Source organism: Dipodomys merriami, unplaced genomic scaffold, assembly GCF_024711535.1.
Source record: "Dipodomys merriami isolate MVZ:Mamm:240054 unplaced genomic scaffold, mDipMer1.0.p SCAF_106, whole genome shotgun sequence".
NCBI classification, from domain to species: Eukaryota; Metazoa; Chordata; class Mammalia; order Rodentia; family Heteromyidae; genus Dipodomys; species Dipodomys merriami.
In genome coordinates this window covers 3,970,994-3,990,335 of record NW_027202338.1, presented here as the reverse complement: position 1 = coordinate 3,990,335, position 19,342 = coordinate 3,970,994, and the positions used below count along the sequence as shown (strand labels likewise).

Genomic DNA, 19,342 nt, shown 5'->3' with positions numbered 1-19,342 from the left:
AGCGCGTTCCTTCTTCTGCTTCGCTCTCCGACAGAGCTTCCGGGGACGCTGCGCCCCCTAGGGACAGCTGGAGGCGCTGCGGTGGGGGCTCGGCAAAGCTGCCTTCGGACCTGTTCCCGCCTCTCCACGTTGCACCCCAGGATCGCGGGACCAGGGCCAAGAGGGAGATCCAGAGCCGGAGGTGTGGGGCTCACCCCTGGAATTCCAGCCACTCAGGAGTCCTAGATCTGTGGGGAAGCCAGCCCAGGCAGAAAAGTCTGTGAGACTCTTATGTCCAATTAACCACCAAAAAGCCAGACGTGGAACTGTGGCTCCACCAGCCTTGAACAAAAAAAGGTTAGGGACAGCACCCAGACTCTGAGTTCAAGACCCAGGACTGGAGCAACAACAAAAAAAAAAAAAAAAAAGAGAGAGAAGACTGCACTCTAGGTTGGCAGCATTGCCTTCTGGAACTTTCTGCAATGAGGGAAACCTTTGCTGCCCAATATGTTCGCCCTCCACTCCAGCCCGTGTAGCCCCTGAACAAAGTGCATTGAGCATGAGGACTGAATTCTAAATTGTAATTTTAATGTGCGTTCTCTAAAAAGGGTTACCAAACTATCTCCTCTGTACATCACCTTTATAATAACAATAAAAACATTTTTTAGGGCTGGGAAGGTGGCTCAGTGGTAGAGCGCTTGCCTTGCATGCGTGAGGCCCTGGGTTCGATTCCTCAGCACCACATAAGCAAAAAAGAAAAAAGCCAGAAGTGGCGCTGTGGCTCAAGTGGTAGAGCGCTAGCCTTGAGCTGAAGGACAGCGCCCAGGCCCAGAGTTCAGAACGGCCCCACGACCGGACCCCAAAAAAAAAACAAAAACATTTTTTAATGTGGAAAGTCACAGGAGCTCGTGCTTGTCCAGTGGATGGCGTAGATGGTCAGTGCGGGTGAGGGTATCAGCTTAGATGGGCATGGACAGAACATGGCCTCTGGGTTCTTGTGCTGTAACAAATGACCACAGACCCCGGAATGTAGTGATTTGAAACAATATGTATTCTCTTATAGTTTTGGCCATTAGAGGTCAAAGGTCAGACAGTCTTTGTTCCTTTGGGAGGCTTCCAGGGGAATCTTTGCCCTGCTATATTTGGCTTCTGGAGGCTGAGTACCCGTACCTACTCTATTAAAGCCTCACACCTAGCACGTACATAATGAATGTTGGTCAAGGGAGGAATGAAATCAAGACATCAATGAGCACCTAGATCCAATTATCCCTGAAGCTAGCTATTCCATATAAAATGAGAGCTCGGAGATTTAACCCCCGCATCCCTCTTGCTTACACCTCCATCTCAGACATGAAGTCATGGCTGGTGGCTGCTTTGCTAGTGGAGCTTTCTTCCTTGTCCTGGGATTCCCTCAGAGCCTGCCGACAGGCAGCCGGCAGGGATCTGCACAACTGAGCGCGCCCAAAGTACAGGAAGATAATAGGGTTGAGACAGCTGTGAGCCAGGGCCAGGCCCACAACCAAGGGCTCAGCACTCAGAGCTCGGAACAGGAGCACAGAGTTTGGAGCAGCCACGGTCAGTACCACCCCTAGGAAGTGGTAGGGAGCCCAGCAGACAAAAAACCCCACTATGACCGCCATACTCAGCGGCCAGTGACGCGGGGCGACACGGCTCAGGAGCACGCTGTGACAGCCCACCACGAACACCAGTGGGCCCAGGAAACCAAACAGGAACCGGTTGGCATTGATCAGGACCTCGGTTGTGACCGAGCCACCATAATCCACCACACAGGCCAGCCGGGAGGGGAAGGCCTCCTGGTGCAGGCGGCGGTAGACAGCTGAGGGGACGGTCAGCAGCAAGGCCAGCATCCAAGCCGCCCCCCGAGCCACCTGCACCCCTCGACTCCGCCAAGCCACCACCCACCAGGGGAGCCTCAGAGCCATGAGACAGAGGTCCCCGCTTAGCGCAGCCAGCAGCAGGACACTGGCATACATGGACAGCAGGATGGCCGAGGGCAGCAGGCGACAGCCCAGCGCCCCGTACGGCCAGTGTCCCTGCCGTGCCATCGGCACGGCCAGGACGGGGAGGGACAGGCAGCACAGCAGGTCAGCCACCGCCAGGTGCACGAACCACGCAGCCCATGCCCTGCGGCCCGCCTCTTTCCCGGCCACCCATGCCACCATGGCATTGCCTGGCATCCCCAGAAAGAAGATGGCCGCGTAGAGGACCAGTGGAGCCACATGGAGGACGCTGGGAGAGAGGAGGCAGGCACCGTCGGGACAGTCCACAAGGACATCCGGGAGGTCACTGTAGTCCCCGTATTGGATGTCGAAGCTGAGAGAGTCGTTCTCCATCCTGGCTGTCCACACCTGGGGGAGACGCAGCGGGACACTCAATGACAATTCCTTCCTCCTCCTTTAGTTTTGGTGCCAGCCCTGGGTTTTGAACTTAGGGCCTTGCCCCGGTCTGGCAGGCGCTCTACCATTTGAGCCACACTCTCATCCCTTTTGACCCATGATTTTTTTTTGTCAGTTGTGGGGCTTGAACTCTGGGCCTGGGCGCTGTCCCTGAGCTCTTCAGCTCAAGGCTAGGGCTCTACCACTTGAACTACAGCACCACTTCCGGTTTTCTGGTGGTTCACTGGAGATGAGTCTCATGGACTTTCCTTCCCAGGCTGGCTTTGAAGCATGATCCTCAGATTTCAGCCTCCTATGTAGCTTAGATGACGGATGACAGTGAACCACCAATGCCTAGCTTGCTTGTTTGTTTGTTTGTTTGGTTTGGTTTTACATCAGATCATGATCCTCCTATTCACACTTCCAGAGATGACTGGCACACTTCACCCCGCTCAGCTATTTATTGGTTGAGATTGGCAGTGGGGAGTGTTCTTGTGAACTTTCTTTTTTGCCTGAGCCGGCCTCAAACCTCTATCCTCCTGACCTTCTGCCTCCTGAGTCATTGGAGCTATGGGCTTCAATACTCTAGGGTTTCCTATTACTATTGTTTTGTTTTTGTTTTTGTTTAGCAGGTCCTGGGGCTTAAACTCAGGGCCTGGACATTGTCCCTGAGTTTCTTTTGCTCAAGGCTAGCTCTGTGTCACTTGAGCCAGAGCTCCATTTCTGAGTTTTGGGTAGTTTATTGGAGATAAGAGTCTCACCGACTTTCCGGCCCTGTCTGGCTTCTTCTTTTTTTTTTTTTTTGTTGTCGATCATGGGGCTTGAACTCTGGGTCTGGGCGCTGTCCCTCAGCTCTTCAGCTCAAGGCTAGTGCTTCTACCACTTGAGCCACAGTGCCACTTCCAGCTTTTTCTGCTTATGTGGTGCTGAGGAATCGAACCCAGGCCCTCATGCATGCAAGCACTCTACCACTGAGCCACCTTCCCAGCCCAAAGGGTTGGTCTTTATTTTTTTGCTGGTCATGGGGCCTGAACTCTGGGCCTGGGCGCTGTCCCTCAGCTCTTCAGCTCAAGGCTAGCACTCTACCACTTGAGCCACAGCGCCACTTCCCGCTTTTTCCACTTATGTGGTGCTGAGGAATCTAACCCAGGGCTTCATGCATGTGAGGCAAGTACTCTACCACTGAGCCACCTTCCCAGCCCCACCCTGTCTGGCTTCTAACAGTGATCCTCAGATCTCAGCCTCCTGAGTAGCTAAGATTAAGGGGTGAACCACTAGCACCCAGCCTCACACTCTAGTTTTGATTCTGTACTTTTTTTTTTTTTTTTTTTGTCAGTTGTAGGGCTTGAATTCTGGGCTTGGGTGCTGTCCCTGCACTCTTCAGCTCAAGGTGAACGCTCTACCACTTGAGCCACAGCACCACTTCTGGTTTTCTGGTGGTTCATTGGAGATCAAACTCTCACTTCACTGAGTTTCCACCCCAGGCTGGCTTTGAACTGTTATCCTCAGATCTCAGCCCCCTGAGTAGTTACTAGATTACAGCTGATCCTGTATTATTAACCCCTTCCCCCCCCCACACACACACACTCATATGAAGACACAGACAGAAGCCTACAGAAGGTGGAGAACTCACCAGAGGTCACTCAGCAAAGTAGAGGATTGAGCTTCACTTGGCACTGTGTTAGTCCCAGCTGGCTGTCTCTCTGTCCACTTTCCTCTGAAGTTTGACTTGTCCCGTGAACCTGCCTCTCCAGTTTGGCAAGTCCTCAAAGAGATGACAAGGTTGATCACATGACACTAAGTAGAGGCTCAAGTAGGTAAATTGTAGCTAGGACAGGAGGAAGGGCGAAGTGACAGGGCACAAGACCCGGCCACTCTGGGCTGCTCACTGTGGGTTAGCAGGCCCTGTCCCAAGCTCTAAGGCTGAGCCAACAGGAAGGGCAGAGGAAGTTGGGACAGGCCTTATGCCCAAGAAACCCCCAAACCCCATGCCTTATTTTTTTGTTTTTCTTGTGGTACTGAAGATCAAACCTTGATCCTTGCATTTGCTAAGCAGGTGCTCTACCACTAAAGCCACACTTTTTTTTGTTTGGGGGCTTTTTATTTTTGTCAGTCGCGGGGCCTGAACTCTGGGCCTGGGCTCTGTCCCTCAGCTCTTCAGCTCAAGGCCAGCTCTCTACCACTTGAGCCACAGTGCCATTTCTGGCTTTTTCTGCTTAAGTGGTGTTGAGGAATCGAACCCAGGGCCTCATGCATGTGAGGCAAGCATTCTACCACTGAGCCACCTTCCCAGCCCATTGGAATTTTTTTATTTTAACGTGTGGAATGGTTATAGATTTGTTTCATCCCTAAAGTGGAAACTAGTTGCAGGTTGTAGAAAGGTTGCTCCACCTGCTGTGTGACTTTCTGGCAAATAGCCTATCATCTCTGGGCTTGGATTTGAGTGTGGGAAAGCTTGTACCTACCTTGCAGCCAGGGAATGGACCTGTGGGTGAGGCAGAGATGGAAAGGTACAGCCTGGACAGCACCTGGAGCTCCAGACTGGGCAGGCAGGCTGCGGGGCAGGCAGGTTGCGTCTCCACCGGTTTATCACGCAGCCACCATCCCAGACTCCACCCTGCCCAGCACTTCCTGAGTGTAATCCAGGAACTTGCTGTACACAGGAATGTATCAGTCTGTGCCTTCTCCCTGGCAAGGCTTTCTTAAGGAACAGGATCATCTAACCCAGACAGTACCAACCCTGCCAGCCCCAGCTGGAACTAACCCCAAGGTTTGTCTGCCACAGATAGGCAAACACTCACTGGAGATAAAAACCTCATGACTTTTCTGCCCGATTTGCTGGGCTTCCGCTAGATTTTCTGGGTGCTGCTATCCTAGTGAACTGTCAAGAACTGGGGGCCAGGCGCGGGGGTGGGGGTTGAGGGGAGGGCTCTGCCCACTCCAGGGCGTGGTTTTCCTGTCTTCTCTCGTGACTCACACATCCCAAAATTACTGGCTGCCAAAGTAAAGTTAGCATAGCCTGAAGGGCCGGCGGGCTGACCTGCATCCCAGCCCTAGAGCCAAGATTTCCCATGCCCTGGAAGCCAGCCCGCCTGTGGTTTAACTTCAGGACCTGGAAGTCTCAGCCCCAACTGGGTCCCCTGAAGTCTGGGACAATCGCCAACTGCTTACTGCCTCCCCCCCCCCAACTCCTCTGTCTCTGCACAAAAGGTCCAAAAGTCCAGCTGAGAAAAGAGCCTAAGGCCCCCAGGAAAAACAAAACCTAAGTCCTACCCCCCTCCCTGGACCTCAGCTTTCAATCTGTGTGTGCTGTGGATGTGTTTGGTAAATGATGGAGGAGGAGGGAGGAGGAAGAAGAGGAGGAGGTGGAGGAGGTGGTAGAATATATTCTTTTTGGGGGGGCCGAGGGTCAATTGTGGGCTAGTGCTTGAGCCACAGCACCACTTCCTGTTTTTTGGTGGTTCATGGGGGGTAAGAGCCTCACAGACGTTCCTGCCTGGGCTAGCTTTAAACAGTGATCCTCAAATCTCAGCCTCCTGAGTAGCTAGGTTGACAGGTGTGAGCCGCCAACGCCTGGCAGAATAGACATTCTTAAATTTCACACACTCAAGCTGGGGGTGTTGGTGCATGATTGTAATCCCAGAACTCCTGAGGCAGAGACAGAGGATCATAAGTTCAAGGCCAGCCTAGGTTACACAGTAGGACATTATTGAGGGAGATTTATTTAAAAAAAAAAAACAACACAGCACTATCATAAGTGTTTGAATATTTAGACCAAGGATCAGTGTCTCCGTGTGGTTTCTATTGTTGTGGGTTTATTCAGCTCAGCGTGGTGCAGTTGGGAAGGAAGTCCAAGGTTGAGGAGCTGTGTCTGCTGAGGGCTTTCTTGTGAGTGGAGATCTCAGCTCAGGAGGCTGAGATCTAAGGATCATGGTTCAAAGCCAGCCTGGACAGGAAAGTCTAAACACATGCCAAAACAGAGCAAACTCCAGTCTCCTTTTTGTACAATGCCAGGCTGTCATCCAAGGAGGGCCCTTCCCTTCTGACTGAGCCTTCAAAAGTCCCCAGAAGTCCCACCTGCACATACAGAGATCAAGGTTCTACCTCTTTCTACCACATGGTAGGATTATATTACATCCGGGTTTCGGGTGGGACATATTTAAACCATCGCAAGCTTTTCTATGAAGAGAAAGTAAGTATTTAAATTTTTTATTTTTTTAATTTAATTTTTTTGTTGTTGGTCATGGGGCTTGAACTCTGGGCCTGGGCGCTGTCCCTCAGCTCTTCAGCTCAAGGCAAGTGCTCTACCACTTGAGCTACAGTGCCACTTCCGGTTTTCTAGTGGTTTATTGGAGATAGGCGTCTCACAGTCTTTCCTGCCCGGGCTGGCTTTAAACCGTGATCCCCAGATCTCAGCCTCCTGAGTAGCTAGGATTACAGGCGTGAACCACTGGTGCCCGGCAAAGTAAGTATTTTCAACACACATCTCCAGTAGCATGAACGCAGCTATATGAATGGACATGACTATGTGCCAATAAAGCTTTATTAACAAAACAAACAAACAATGGAACAGTGGGCCAGATTGTCTAATGGCTACTCTCAAAGATCAAAAAGCTAGAGTTAGGATGACAGATACTTAAGGACACTGGATCCTGTGATCCTTCACTGTGGTCTACAAGACCTGTTGATCACAGGATTCTAGAATGTTCCCTCACACCAGATCCTTGGAGGGCCAGAAGTATTTCTGAGATTTTAAGATTCTGTAGAAGTTGTAAATGTCAGGCGAAGCAGTGTATCCTGAGGTCTTCACACAGTAACTGCTGGCCACACGCAGTGTGCAATTTGTCTGTCTGTCTGGAACTCAGGGCTTCACCCTTGCTAGGCAAGTGCTCTGCCAGCACTCAACTGAACCACATTCCCCGTTCTTTTTTTTTTTGCCAGTCCCAGGGCTTGAACCCAGGGCCTGGGCACTGTCCAGCTTGAGCTTCATTTGCTCAAGGCTAGTGCTCTACCACTTGAGCCACAGCGCCACTTCTGGCTTTTTTTTTTTTTTTTCATGTGGTACTGAGGAATCAAACCAGGAGCTTCATGCATGCAAGGCAAGCACTCTACCACTAGACCACATTCCCAGCCCCTGTTCTTTTGTTGACATTCTATTTTTTTTTCTTGACACGTCTTGCTACCTTTGCCCCACTGGCCTCCAACTTCTGATTTTCTTGTCTCCTCCTCCCCTAGTAGCTGGGACTACAGGCATGCACCACCATTCAGACTTTTTGTGTCTCTCACTTTCCCTCCGGCAAATACAAAGTCACACTGCATTGCTAGTAGAGTGCTGGCATCCAGAGTCACGCCTTCCCAGGTACATGTGATGTACCTTGGCATGGATGGAAGGCCCCCCCCCACCAAGGGCATGGGTGAGGACCGAGGGTGAGGGACAGAGGGGTGACAGAAACTGAGCGTGTGGAAGGCTGCAGGCAGGGAAGGAGGCATGTGACCTGACACAACTAAAGCAGCCAAGCCCTTCCTCTCCCACCACTTCCCCTTTCAAACTTGATAACCTAGCACAGATCTCATCTCCCACTTCCAGAACCTGCCCTGTGGTATGAGGCTGGCAGCTCCAACTTGGCTAAGTGTTTCTAGAAAGGGTTGGTAGGACCCAGCTCTTGGGGTCCAGCACCTCCCTCCTGAATGGGCTTGGGGAAAGCATGGACTCACCATCTACTTAGTCCTCGTGCCAAGCAAAGGCAATGGTGGCTGGGAACTAAGGTTGAGTGAGAAAGAATGGAAGGGGGGACAGAGGGGGTCTTCCTGGAGGAGGTGACACTTTGAGGACTGCAGATTCAAGGCAGAGATGGTCTTTGAAAAGCAAGCCATTTAGGCCTAGTGGCACAAGGTTGCAATCTCTACTACTCAAGAGGTGGGGATGGGAGGATTGTGAGTTCAAAGCCAGACCTGGAAAAGTTAGTGAGATGCGGTCACCAAAAAAAAAAAAAAAGATATGGGGACATGGCTCAAGTTGAAGAGCATGTTAACCTATTGTGGAAGAGGCCTTGGATTTAATCTCTAGTATGACAAAAACAAGAAAAACAAGGAAAAAAAAAGAAAAAGAGAGCAGGTGCTGGTGGCTCATACCTGTCATCCTAGCTACTCAGGAGGCTGAGATCTGAAGATTGTGGTTCAAAGCCAGCATGAGAAGAAAACTATGTGATACTTTTTTTTTTGCCAGTCCCAGGGCTTGAACTCATGGCCTTGGCACTGTCCCTGAGCTTCTTTTGCTCATGGCTAGTGCTCTACCACTTGAGCCACAGCACCATTTCCAGCTTTTTTTTTCTTTTTTTTTTAGGCCATGGGGCTTGAACTCTGGGTTTGGGTGCTGTCCTTGCACTCTTCAGCTCAAGGCAAGTGCTCTAGCACTTGAGCTACAATGGCACTTCCGGTTTCCTGGAACTTTATTGGAGATAAGAGTTTCATGGACTTTCCTGCCCAGGCTGGCTCTGAACCGCGATCCTCAGATCTCAGCCTCCTGAGTAGCTAAGATGACAGGTGTAAGCCACCAGTGCCCAGCTGATTTCCAGCTTTTTCTGTGTATATGGTACTGAGGAATCGAACCCAGGGCTTCATACATGCTAAGCAAGCACTCTCCCACTAAGATACATTCCCAGCCCTCTGTCAGACTCTTATCTCCAATTAGTCATCAAAAAGCCATAAGGAGACCTATGGCTTAAGGGGTAGAACACCAGTGTTGAGAGAAAAAAAAAAGCTCAGGAACAGTATTTAGCACCTGGTCCTGAGTTTAAGCCCCAGGACCAACACACACACACACACACACACACACACACACACACACACACACACACACACACACACACACACACACACACACAGATGAAAGAAAGAAAGAAAGAAAGAAAGAAAGAAAGAAAGAAAGATAGAAAGAAAGAAAGAAAGAAAGAAAGAAAGAAAGAAAGAAAGAAAGAACAGAATAAACCAGACACCAGTGATTCTCTCCTGTCCTCCCAGCTTCTTGGGAGAGCAAGAGGACCATGGTTCTAGGCCATCTAAGACAGAAAAGTCTGAAAGATGCCATCTCACCAAGAGGAGAAAAAAAAAAAAAAAAAGGAGGATCATGGTCCAAGCATACACGGGGGCATAAAAGTAAGATCCTATCTCAAAACTAAACAATGCAAGAAAAAAGGGTGGGAGGTGTGGCTCAAGTAGTAAAGCTGCTGCCTAGCAAGCATGAGGCCCTGAGTTCAAACTCCAAGACCGCCAAAAAACGGTTGAGGGGAAAGCCAGTTGGCTGGAAAGGAAGGGAGGGGACTATGGTGTGCTCATGGAAGCCAGGAAGTCCAGGCCTCAAACAGCACTGGTTTTCTGGGACAAGGTGTCCAGCGTGGAGCGTGTGCAGGACTTGTCCCTGGCTAGGGACTCTTCGGTCAACACGTTGCGGAGGACAGTGTGGAGTGACTTGCGGAGCCGGAACAGAAAGTCCCAGCCGGCCACCACGTAAATAATAGGGTTCACGCAGCAGTTGACATAGGCGATGGAGATGCACAGGGGGTCCAGCTTGGAGACCTGGTTGAAATAGGGCGACAAGGGGTTCAGCCAACCCAGTATGAGCCCGGTCACCTGGTACGGCAGCCAGAGGACGAAGAAGCTGGTCACCACAGCCACTACCACCTTGAGAGTCTTGGGCGAGCGCGTGGCCTTGCGGCTCCAGGTCCGGAGCAGCAGGAAGGTGTAGCAGATGGTGAGTACTATCAGAGGCAGCACGAAGCCGAGGAGGAGGCGCAGGATGGCCACCGTCCTCTCCTTGACAACACCGCCCTCCATGTAGTCGACGCCACAGACGACACTTCTGTCTGAGAAAGGGTCCCGATGGATCTTGCGGTACAGGAAGGAAGGGATGCTCATCAGGAAGGCTAAACCCCAGGCCACGGCACAGGCCATCCAAGCTCTGCTGGCCCGGCGGAAGTTCTGGCACCAGATGGGGTTAAACACCAAGAGGAAGCGGTCGGCGCTGATGGTCACCAAGAGCAGGATACTGGCATACATGTTGAGCAAAATGAGGGATGGCAGGATGTGGCAGCTGGCATCCTCAAAGGCGGAGTCCTTGAAGGGCCATACGCCTTTGTTCACGATCGTGGCAAACAAGACAGGCAGAGCCAGGCAGGATGTGAGGTCGGCCACCGCCAGGTTGAAAAACCAAATGGCATTGACAAGGCGCCTGAGGTCGAAGGCGGTCACCCAGATGACCAGGGCATTGCCCGGCACTCCCACCAGGAAGACCAGAGTGTAGATGATGAGGGCAAGGATGTCGGCAGGGTAGTGGTGGGCAGAGGTGCCATCCACAGGGACATTGGGGTCCCAGGTCTCTTTTGAGTAATTGGAGTAATTGGAGTGATTGGAGTAATCAGAGTAATCAGGGTAATCATAGTCGTTGTTCTTAAAGTTCTCGTTGGCCATGGGACCTATGGGGTTAAACACATTCTCAGCTCCCAGACTCCTAGTCAGCAAGTGTTCCTCATGGATTATTATTATTACTATTATTACAATGTGATGATCCTGAGGTTTGAACTCAGGGCCTGGGCACTGTCCCTGCGCTGTGTTAGCTTATGGATAGTACTCTACCACTTGAGCCACAGCACCACTTCTGGCTTTTTCTGTGTATGTGCTACTGAGGAATTGAACCCAGGGCTTCAGGCATGCTAGAGAAGCACTCTACCACTAAGCCACCTTCCAGCCCCACTTCTGGCTTTTGGGTGGTTTATTGGAGATAAGAGTCTCACAGACTTTCCTTCCCCAGGCTGGCTTTGAATCATCATCTTCAGATCTCAGCCTCCTAAGTGGCTGGGATTACAGGCGTGAGCCGCTCACACCTGGCCCTGGTTCCCACTTTTCTGTAACTTTGAAAACATTTCAAAAGGGAAATTTAACATGTCGAAACATTTCCTTTAGTAACTAGCCCATGACCTACCCCCATGGGCCCCCACCCCCTGGGGCACCCCATGTCCCCTCAGGGAGGTTCCGCCTGAGAAATCAGCGTCCCCTGGAAGGGCCACAAGAATTCACTTTTTTTATGATGAATCATGGGGCTTGAACTCTGGGCCTGGGCGCTGTCCCTCAGCTCTTTTTTTTGGGGGGGGGTCAGTCGTGGGGCCTGAGCTCTGGGCCTGGGCGCTGTCTCTCAGCTCCTCAGCTCAAGGCTAGCGCTCTACCACTTGAGCCACAGCGCCACTTTTGGCTTTTTTCTTTTTGCTTATGTGGTGCTGAGGAATTGAAAACCCAGGGCCTCAGGCATGCAAGGCAAGCACTCTACCACTGAGCCACCTTCCCAGCCCTGTCCCTCAGCTCTTCAGCTCAAGGTGAGCACTCTACCACTTGAGCCACAGTGCCACTTCCAGTTTCCTGAGTGATTCATTGGAGATAAGAGTCTCATGAAAAAAAAAAAAAAAAAAGAGTCTCATGGACTTTCCTGAAATTACTTTTAAGCTGAGTGCTAGTGGCTCACACCTGAAATTCCAGCTACTCAGGAGGCTGATATTTGAGGTTCACGTTCAAGGCCAGACCAGGCAGGAAAATCTATGAGACTCTTAACTCCAATTAATCACAGAAAAAGCCAGAAGTGGGACTATGGCTCAAGTGATAGAACACTAGCCTTGAGAAAAAGGACCTCAGGGACAGCTCCCAGGCCCAGAGTTCAGGCCCCATGACTGACACACACAAAAAAAAAAAAAAGAAGAAGAAGAAGAAGAAGAAAAAGAGGAAGCAGTCGCTTTTGCCAGTGTCCACCATAGCCTGAGCTGCAGAATGACTCAGATCCCAAGGGCAGGGCCTCTCGCTCCCCTGGGCCCCTGGAAGTGACCAGTTCTTCCTGGCATGAGATCACCCTGTCTTCTGATCTTGTTGACTTCAAGAGAGCAGAAAAAAAATGGTGCTGATTCTCACTCTGTGGTTTCCTGCCTCTCTCCATCATGTAAACAAGTCAAATGTTTTCCCCACTCCCAGGTTTTGGGGTATGGTAGTATGGTAGTACACACTTGTAATCACAGCACTGGGAGGTTGAAGTAGGAGGATCTTTTTTTTTTTTTGGTCAGTCATTGGGGCTTGAACTCTGGGCCTGAGCACTGTCCCTCAGCTCTTCAGCTCAAGGCTAGCCCTCTACCACTTGAGCCACAGTGCTACTTCTGGCTTTTTCTGCTTATATGGTGCTGAGGAATCGAACCCAAGGCCTCATGCATGCAAGGCAAGCACTCTACCACTAAGCCACCTTCCCAGCCCCAGGCAGGAGGATCTTGAGGTCAAGGCCCATCTAAAATACATAGTGAAGTCTTGTCTCAAATCAAACAGAAGTAGAAAACAACTGAAGTCTCTGGCAAGAGGGGCTGAAGCAGACAACCAGGGCACAGCTAGACAACAGGAAAATATCAACAAGACAGAGGAACCACTCAAGTCCGAGGGTACAAAGTCCTCAAATATCTAGTATGGAAGGAGAGGACAAAGAGGACATGGTGGCACCCACCTGTAATCCCAGCTCCCTGGGAGGCAGAGGGAGGAGGATCACCAGCTGGAGGCCAGCCCAAGGCAAAATGAACAAGACTGTGTCTCTAAGACAAGACACACAAAAAAAGGGGGGGGCTAGGGATATGACTCAGTTATAAAGCACAAGATGCTAGAATCCAACCCAAGAATTGCAAAAAGAAATAAATAGGTCAAGAAATGCATATAAAATACATAGCCAGAAGCCGGTGGCTCACACCAGCAATCCCAGCTACTCAGGAGGCTGAGATCTGAGGATGGCGGTTCAAAGCCAGCCAGGCAGGAAAAGCCATGAGACTCTTCAATAAACTCTTCAATAAACCAGAAGTGGCGCTGTGGTTCAAGTGGTAGAGCGCTTGCCCTGAGCTGAAGAGCTGAGAGACAGCACCCAGGCCCGTAGTTGAAGCCCCAGGACAGACAAAAAAGAAAAAGAAAAAGAAAAAAGAAAGAAAAAGAAATGCATCAAAATATATAGAAAAGCCAGGCACTGGTGACTCATATCTGTTATCCTAGCGACTCAGGCTGAGATCTAAAATTTGAGGTTCAAAGCCAATCTGGGCAGGGAAGTCTGTGAGACTCTTCAATAAACCACCAGAAAACCAGACAAGTTGCTGTGGTTCAAAGTAGTAGAATGCTAGCTTTGAGCAAAAGAGCTCAAGGAAAGCACCCAGACCCCAAGGTCAAGCCCCAGGACCAACAAAACAATCCTGATAATGGAACATCTAGCACTAAGAACCAGAAATACATTTTTTTTTCCTTGTGTGGGTCCTGGGACTTCAACTCAAGGCCTCTGTTCCTGGGCTGTTTTGCTGAAGGTTGGTGCTCTACCACTTGAGCCACTGCTCCACTTCTGCCTTTTTTGGTTGCTAATTAAAGACAAAAGTCTCCTGGATGTTCCTATCTGGGATGGCTTCAAATCATACTCATCAGATTTCAGACTTTTGAGTAGCTGGGATTACAGGTGTGAGCCATAGGGTGCCTGGCACTTTTTTTTTTTTTTTCCATGAGACTAACTCTGGGCCTGGGCGCTGTCCCTCAGCTCTTCAGCTCAAGGTGAGTGCTCTACCACTTGAACCATAGTGCCGCTTTTCTGGTTTTCTGAGTGGTGTTTTGGAGATAAGAGTCTCACAGCCTTTCCTGCCTGGGCTGGCTTTGAACCTCAATCCTCAGATCTCAGCCCCCTGAATAGCTAGGATTACAGGTGTGAGCCACCGGTGCCTGTTTTTGTTTTTGTTTTTTTTCAAGTATAAAAGAAGCTTTCCAAGCTTTGAGAACGGAAGGGTAACAAAAGCCAAAGAGCTCCCTGAGTGGCGGGGCTGAGTGCTAGGTGAACAGGTTCTCTTGTGCTCTAGGGGTGGGAAATAAAAGTTAACCTGTTGGCAGTATCTATTAAAGAGAATTGCTCACACCTTGGAATCTAGAAACCCAGTCATGGATGCAAAGATGTGCATAGAGGTACAGACACAGTTTTGTTGTTCTGGGCTCGGTTTTTGTTTTGTTTTAGGGTCTTGCTATGTAATCCAGACTGGACTTGAACTCACAACAGCCCTGTCTCAACCTCCTGAGAGCTTAGACTATAGATAGGAATTACTACAGCACCTAACTACAATCTTAAAGACAAAATAGGGGCTGGGAAGGTGCCTCAGTGGTAGACTGCTTGCCTTGTATGCATGAAGCCCTGGGTTCGATTCCTCAGCACCACATAAGCAGAAAAAGCCAGATGTAGTGCTATGGCTCTAGTGGTAGAGCGCTAGCCTCGAGCTGAAGAGCTGAGGGACAGCGCCCAGGCCCAGAGTTCAGGCCCCATGACCAGCCAAAAGAAAAAGAAAAAAAAAAACCCACAAAATAATGGAAACCACCTAAAGGGTGAAACCTCACCCTAGAATATTATACTGTCAGCACAAAGGAGGGCTTTACTTCCCTGGAGAGACATGGAGATTCTGTGCTTTCCTCCTAGTTTGTTTTTACCATGATGTTAGTAAATGAGCCGTGCTTGCATGGTGTCTGGAATGCAGAAGGTACCCCCTAAATGCTGGTTAGGAACGTTAGATGCTATTCATGGGAAAAAATAAGATAAAAAAAAAAACTTGCCCATGTAATTGTAACCCCTCTGTACAGTATTTTCACAATAAAAAATAAATAAAAATTAAAAAAAAAAAAGGCTGGGTGTCTGTCAAGTCATCTGCCTTGCAGGGACTATAGTTTATTGCCCTCGCCTAAAAGAGAATGAGAAGAAAAAAAGAAGGAAAGGGTGGGGGAAGATAGAAAGAATAACACCCAGAAAGGAAGCCAGGCACAGTAACACGCACCAGAAACAGAGAAAGAGAGAGAGAGAGAGAGAGAGAGAGAGAGAGAGAGAGAGAGAGAGAGAGGGAGAGGGAGAAGGGGAGAGAGAGAGAGAGAGAGAGAGAGAGAGAGAGAGAGAGAGAGAGAGAGAGAGAGAGAGATCAGAAAGGGCCCATGTCCATGGTTGGCACACAATAGAGGCAGAAGTTGAACTGGACTCAGGGTTTCTTTTTTTTTTTTTTTTGGGGGGGGGGTCCGGTCGTGGGGCCTGAACTCTGGGCCTGGGGCGCTGTCCCTCAGCTCTTCAGCTCAAGGCTAGCGCTCTACCACTTGAGCCACAGCGCCACTTCCGGCTTTTTTCTTTTTGCGTATGTGGTGCTGAGGAATCGAACCCAGGGCCTCATGCATGCAAGGCAAGCGCTCTACCACTGAGCCACCTTCCCAGCCCTGGACTCAGGGTTTCTTATGTCTAACTGCTACTCCTGACTTTGTTCCCAAAGCTTGGGCATCAATAACCTACTTCTAGAAGATTCCATCACAGATTGGTTCCCAGGGCTGCCTTTAAGGACAATGACAAAGTGGTACAGTGGCTCAAAGTGGTAGAGCACTAGCCTTGAGCAAAAGAGCTCAGGGACAGCGCCCAGTCTCTTGAGTTCAAGTCTCAGGACCAACAACAACCAAAAAAAATGTCATGCTGGCCGGGTGCTGGTGGCTCACGACTGTCATCCTAGCTACTCAGGAGGCTGAAATCTGAGGATCACAGTTCAAAACCAACCCCGGGCAGGAAAGTCCGTGAGACTTTTATCTCCAATAAACCACCCTGAAAACCAGAAGTGGCGCTGTGGCTCAAGTGGCAGAGTGCTGGCCTTAAGCAAAAGAGCTCTGGGGCAGCACTCAGGCCCATAGTTCAAGCCCCACCACTGAAAACAAAACAAAACCAAAAGGACCATGACAAGATGCCGGGAACACCAGAGGACGAAGAAGAGTGACTTTTCTCATGACTGCCTTTTCTACCATTGGAATATTTCATGGCAGAGAAAAAGGCAGCAGGCAGCAGGGCTCGCTTCTGGATGCCCCATTTGCCCGCGTCATTCTTCAGGTTATGGAGCAATCTCCTTCCTGGCCATTTCCTCTTTCACTCCATGAAGCAATGTTTGGGCCTTCCTAACCACAGACACAAAACTGTGGCTGAGCTGGTAAGGGTTCAGGAACTGGGGTCATACACACAGAAAGGGACATAGCTTCTATCACCAACCACTGAAGGATCCAGGTCATCCCCGCTTTCTGCCCGAAACTGAGTTTCCCTTCTCTGTAGCCCAGATGGACTGAAGTCCCATGCAAGTAGGTCCAGCTCCAAGCTTTGATTGCTCTAGATTTCTGTGCTTTTTGAAGGACTGGGAATGGAACCCAGGGCACCTCCCAAGTGCTATAAGTCTTCATTATTGAGGATGTTTGTGTGTGTGTGTGTGTGTGTGTGTGTGTGTGTGTGTGTGTGTGTGTGTGTGTGTGTGTGTGTGTGTGTGTGTGTGTGTGCCAGTCCTGTAACTGTAACTCAGAACCTGGACATTGTCCCTGAGCTTTTTTTTCTATTCAAGGCTGGCGCTCTACTACTTTAGTCACAGCTCTTCTTCTGGCTTTTTGTTGGTTAACTGAAGATAAATGATCTGTGGACTTGTCTGCCTGGGCTGGCTCTGAACTGTGACCCTCAGATCTCAGCTTCCTGGGTAGCTGGGATTACACATGTGAGCCACCACTCCCGGCTTATTTTGAGAAATGTAACTCAAGGGTTTCCCCCCTGAGAACTGTCTGTAGCCCCAGTCCTACAAGGCAATTATGATTTCTACCGTTTCCTCACAACTTTATTCCTTGCCCAGATCCCAAACCTGGACTAGACTAGGAAAAAGACGGTAGCTGGCTTGGGGTTGGGGGCAGGAATCAGAATGAGAAATGAGAATTAGGGAGACAGAGAGGCACCCACATGCATCATCTCAGCTCCCCAAGGGGCAGAGGCAGGAGGATCTCAAATTCAAAGCCATCCTGGGCAGTTAGTGAGACCCCCATGTCAAAAGCAAAATAAGCTGGGTTTGATATTGTAAGCCTGAAGGCTCTTGAGGCAGAAATAGGAGGATTAAAGTCCTGGCTACTTGGCCAGGGCAAGGGTGGAGCGCAAGACCCTGCCTAGAAAGTAGTAGACTGTCTCCCTAGCAAGCACAGGGCCCTGGGTTCAAATCTCGGTAATCCTTCCCTCGGAAAGAATACAAAGAAATGTGGTTTATGGATGTGGTTCAAGTGGTAGCTGCACAGCACTGGGCTCCCTCCCTAGGGCCCCCTCAAAGAATAAAGGGGTGCAACCCACACTCACGGTATTGGAGCTCCTCCCGCTCTGCGATGGCCGAGTGCTCCTCCCAACAGCTAAACTGCGGGTTTTAAAGCATGAGGGGCAGACACGGATGAAGGGAGGAAGTGACTGGCTTTCCTCTTGGCGTTCTCATTGGGTTGTGCATGGGGCACCCTGGCCAGGTCCCTCCATGACACCCACAAGTCCTCTACATCTTGGAAGACTTGGGGCTTCATGCGGGGCTGGCAAGCCCTCCTCCTCAGCCTAGGCTCAGCCCCTTTTTGGGCCTATAGTCCTTCATTTGTTTCTTGGGGGAGGGCAGGGGTGGGGATGGGAGGGGAATTGATCCTGGGGCTTGAACTCAGGGCCTGGGTGCTGTCCCTGTGGTTTTTCACTTAAGGCTAGTGCTCTACCACTTGAGCCACAGCACCATTTTCAGTTTTTTGGCTAAGAGTCTCACAGACTTTCCTTCCCGGGCTGTCTTTGAACTGCTATCCTCAGATCTCAGCCTCCTGAGTACCTAGGATTACAGGCCTGAGTCACTGGTGCCCAGCTTTCCAGGAGACTCTATCTCCAGTAACTCACAGAAAAAAAAAAAAAAAAAAAACTAGAAGTAGTCATGTAGCTCAGGTGGTAGAGTGCTAGCCTTAAGCAAAAGACGCTTAGGGACAGCATCTAGCTCCAGAGTTCAAGGCCCATGACGAAAAAAAAAAAAAAAAAAAAAAAAAGCCAGGCATCAGTGGCTCACACCTATCATCCTAGCAACTTAGGAGGCTGAGATCTAAGGATCACAGTTCAAAGCCAGCCCGAGCAAGAAAGTTCATGAGACTCCTTATCTCCAATAAACCACCAGAAAACAGGAAGTGGCGCTGTGGCTCAAGTGGTAAAGCGTTGGCCTTGAGCTGAAGAGCTGAGGGACAGCACCCAAGCCAAGTTCAAGCCCCACAACCACAAAAAAAAAAAAAAAAAAGTCTGTAACAATTAAATAGTGGAAGCCAGAAGCCAGGTGCCAGTGGCTCACACCTGTGACTCTAGCTACTGAAGAGGCTGAGAGCTAAGGGTTGTGGTTTGAAGCCAGCCCCAGCAGGAAAGTCCATGAGACTTTTATCTACAATAATCTACTCAGAAAAAAAAAGCCAGAATTGGCACTGAGGTACAAGTGGTAGAGTACTAGCCTTGCATAAAAAGATCAGGAACAGGGGCTGGGAAGGTGGCTCAGTGGTAGAGTGCTTGCCTTGCATGCCTGTGGCCCTGGGTTTGATTCCTCAGCACCACATAAGCAAAAAGAAAAAAGCCGGAAGTGGTGCTGTGGCTCAAGTAGTAGAGCACTAGCCTTGAGCTGAAGAGCTGAGGGACAGTGCCCAGACCCAGAGTTCAGGCCCCACGACCCGGCCCCAAAAAAAATTTAAAAAAAATATCAGGAACAGTGGGGCGAGGGGGGGGAGGAGAGGAGGGGAGGGAGGGGAGGGGGGGCGCGAATGAATGGAGGAGCCATAGAAAAGCCATAGGCCGGGTCAACAATCAAGAGACCTCTCCCACAAACCCATTTTAAGTTGAAAATACCCTGGGTCTGGAAGACATGCAGTATGCCTCACACCAGCTACTATTCCTCTGCCTGGCTTAGCAGACCAGCCGTACAGAGGGGTGCCCGCTGCTCCCTGCAGCCCCCAACCTCTAGGAGACACACGATCAGGAAGGGAGGCTTGTGCAGCACAGGAGTGTAGCATGGCTGAGACTGGGGAGACACGGGAAAGGAAGGGTGGAAAGGACAGGTGGGAGGAGGAGCTGGAGGTAGAGACCAGGA

At 50.2% G+C, this 19,342-nt stretch overlaps 2 protein-coding genes across 4 annotated transcripts; both read right to left on the bottom strand.

Moving 5' to 3' along the window:
* Positions 1 to 896: 896 nt before the first annotated feature.
* Positions 897 to 17,572, bottom strand: LOC138814398 (C5a anaphylatoxin chemotactic receptor 2-like). Of its 2 annotated transcripts, none has more exons than XM_070003332.1 (3): positions 17,563 to 17,572; positions 4,009 to 4,140; positions 897 to 2,348 (listed from the first exon to the last, which is right to left on the bottom strand). In XM_070003332.1, exon 3 carries the CDS (start codon positions 2,331 to 2,333, stop codon positions 1,311 to 1,313), a length of 1,023 nt encoding a protein of 340 aa, XP_069859433.1. In that variant the 5' UTR covers positions 2,334 to 2,348; positions 4,009 to 4,140; positions 17,563 to 17,572; the 3' UTR covers positions 897 to 1,310. The 2 variants fall into 2 exon arrangements, with proteins under 2 accessions (XP_069859433.1, XP_069859432.1); XM_070003331.1 differs by lacking the exon at positions 17,563 to 17,572 and adding an exon at positions 4,841 to 5,242.
* Positions 8,346 to 17,593, bottom strand: LOC138814372 (C5a anaphylatoxin chemotactic receptor 1-like). Of its 2 annotated transcripts, none has more exons than XM_070003329.1 (2): positions 17,563 to 17,593; positions 8,346 to 10,846 (listed from the first exon to the last, which is right to left on the bottom strand). In XM_070003329.1, exon 2 carries the CDS (start codon positions 10,839 to 10,841, stop codon positions 9,732 to 9,734), a length of 1,110 nt encoding a protein of 369 aa, XP_069859430.1. In that variant the 5' UTR covers positions 10,842 to 10,846; positions 17,563 to 17,593; the 3' UTR covers positions 8,346 to 9,731. The 2 variants fall into 2 exon arrangements, with proteins under 2 accessions (XP_069859430.1, XP_069859431.1); XM_070003330.1 differs by having other exon boundaries at positions 17,557 to 17,577.
* Positions 17,594 to 19,342: the final 1,749 nt, after the last annotated feature.

Excerpts from the sequence above, each read along its gene's own strand:
- LOC138814398 (XM_070003332.1), bottom strand. The coding sequence starts at position 2,333 with ATGGAGAACGACTCTCTCAGCTTCGACATCCAATACGGGGACTACAGT.
- LOC138814372 (XM_070003329.1), bottom strand. The coding sequence starts at position 10,841 with ATGGCCAACGAGAACTTTAAGAACAACGACTATGATTACCCTGATTAC.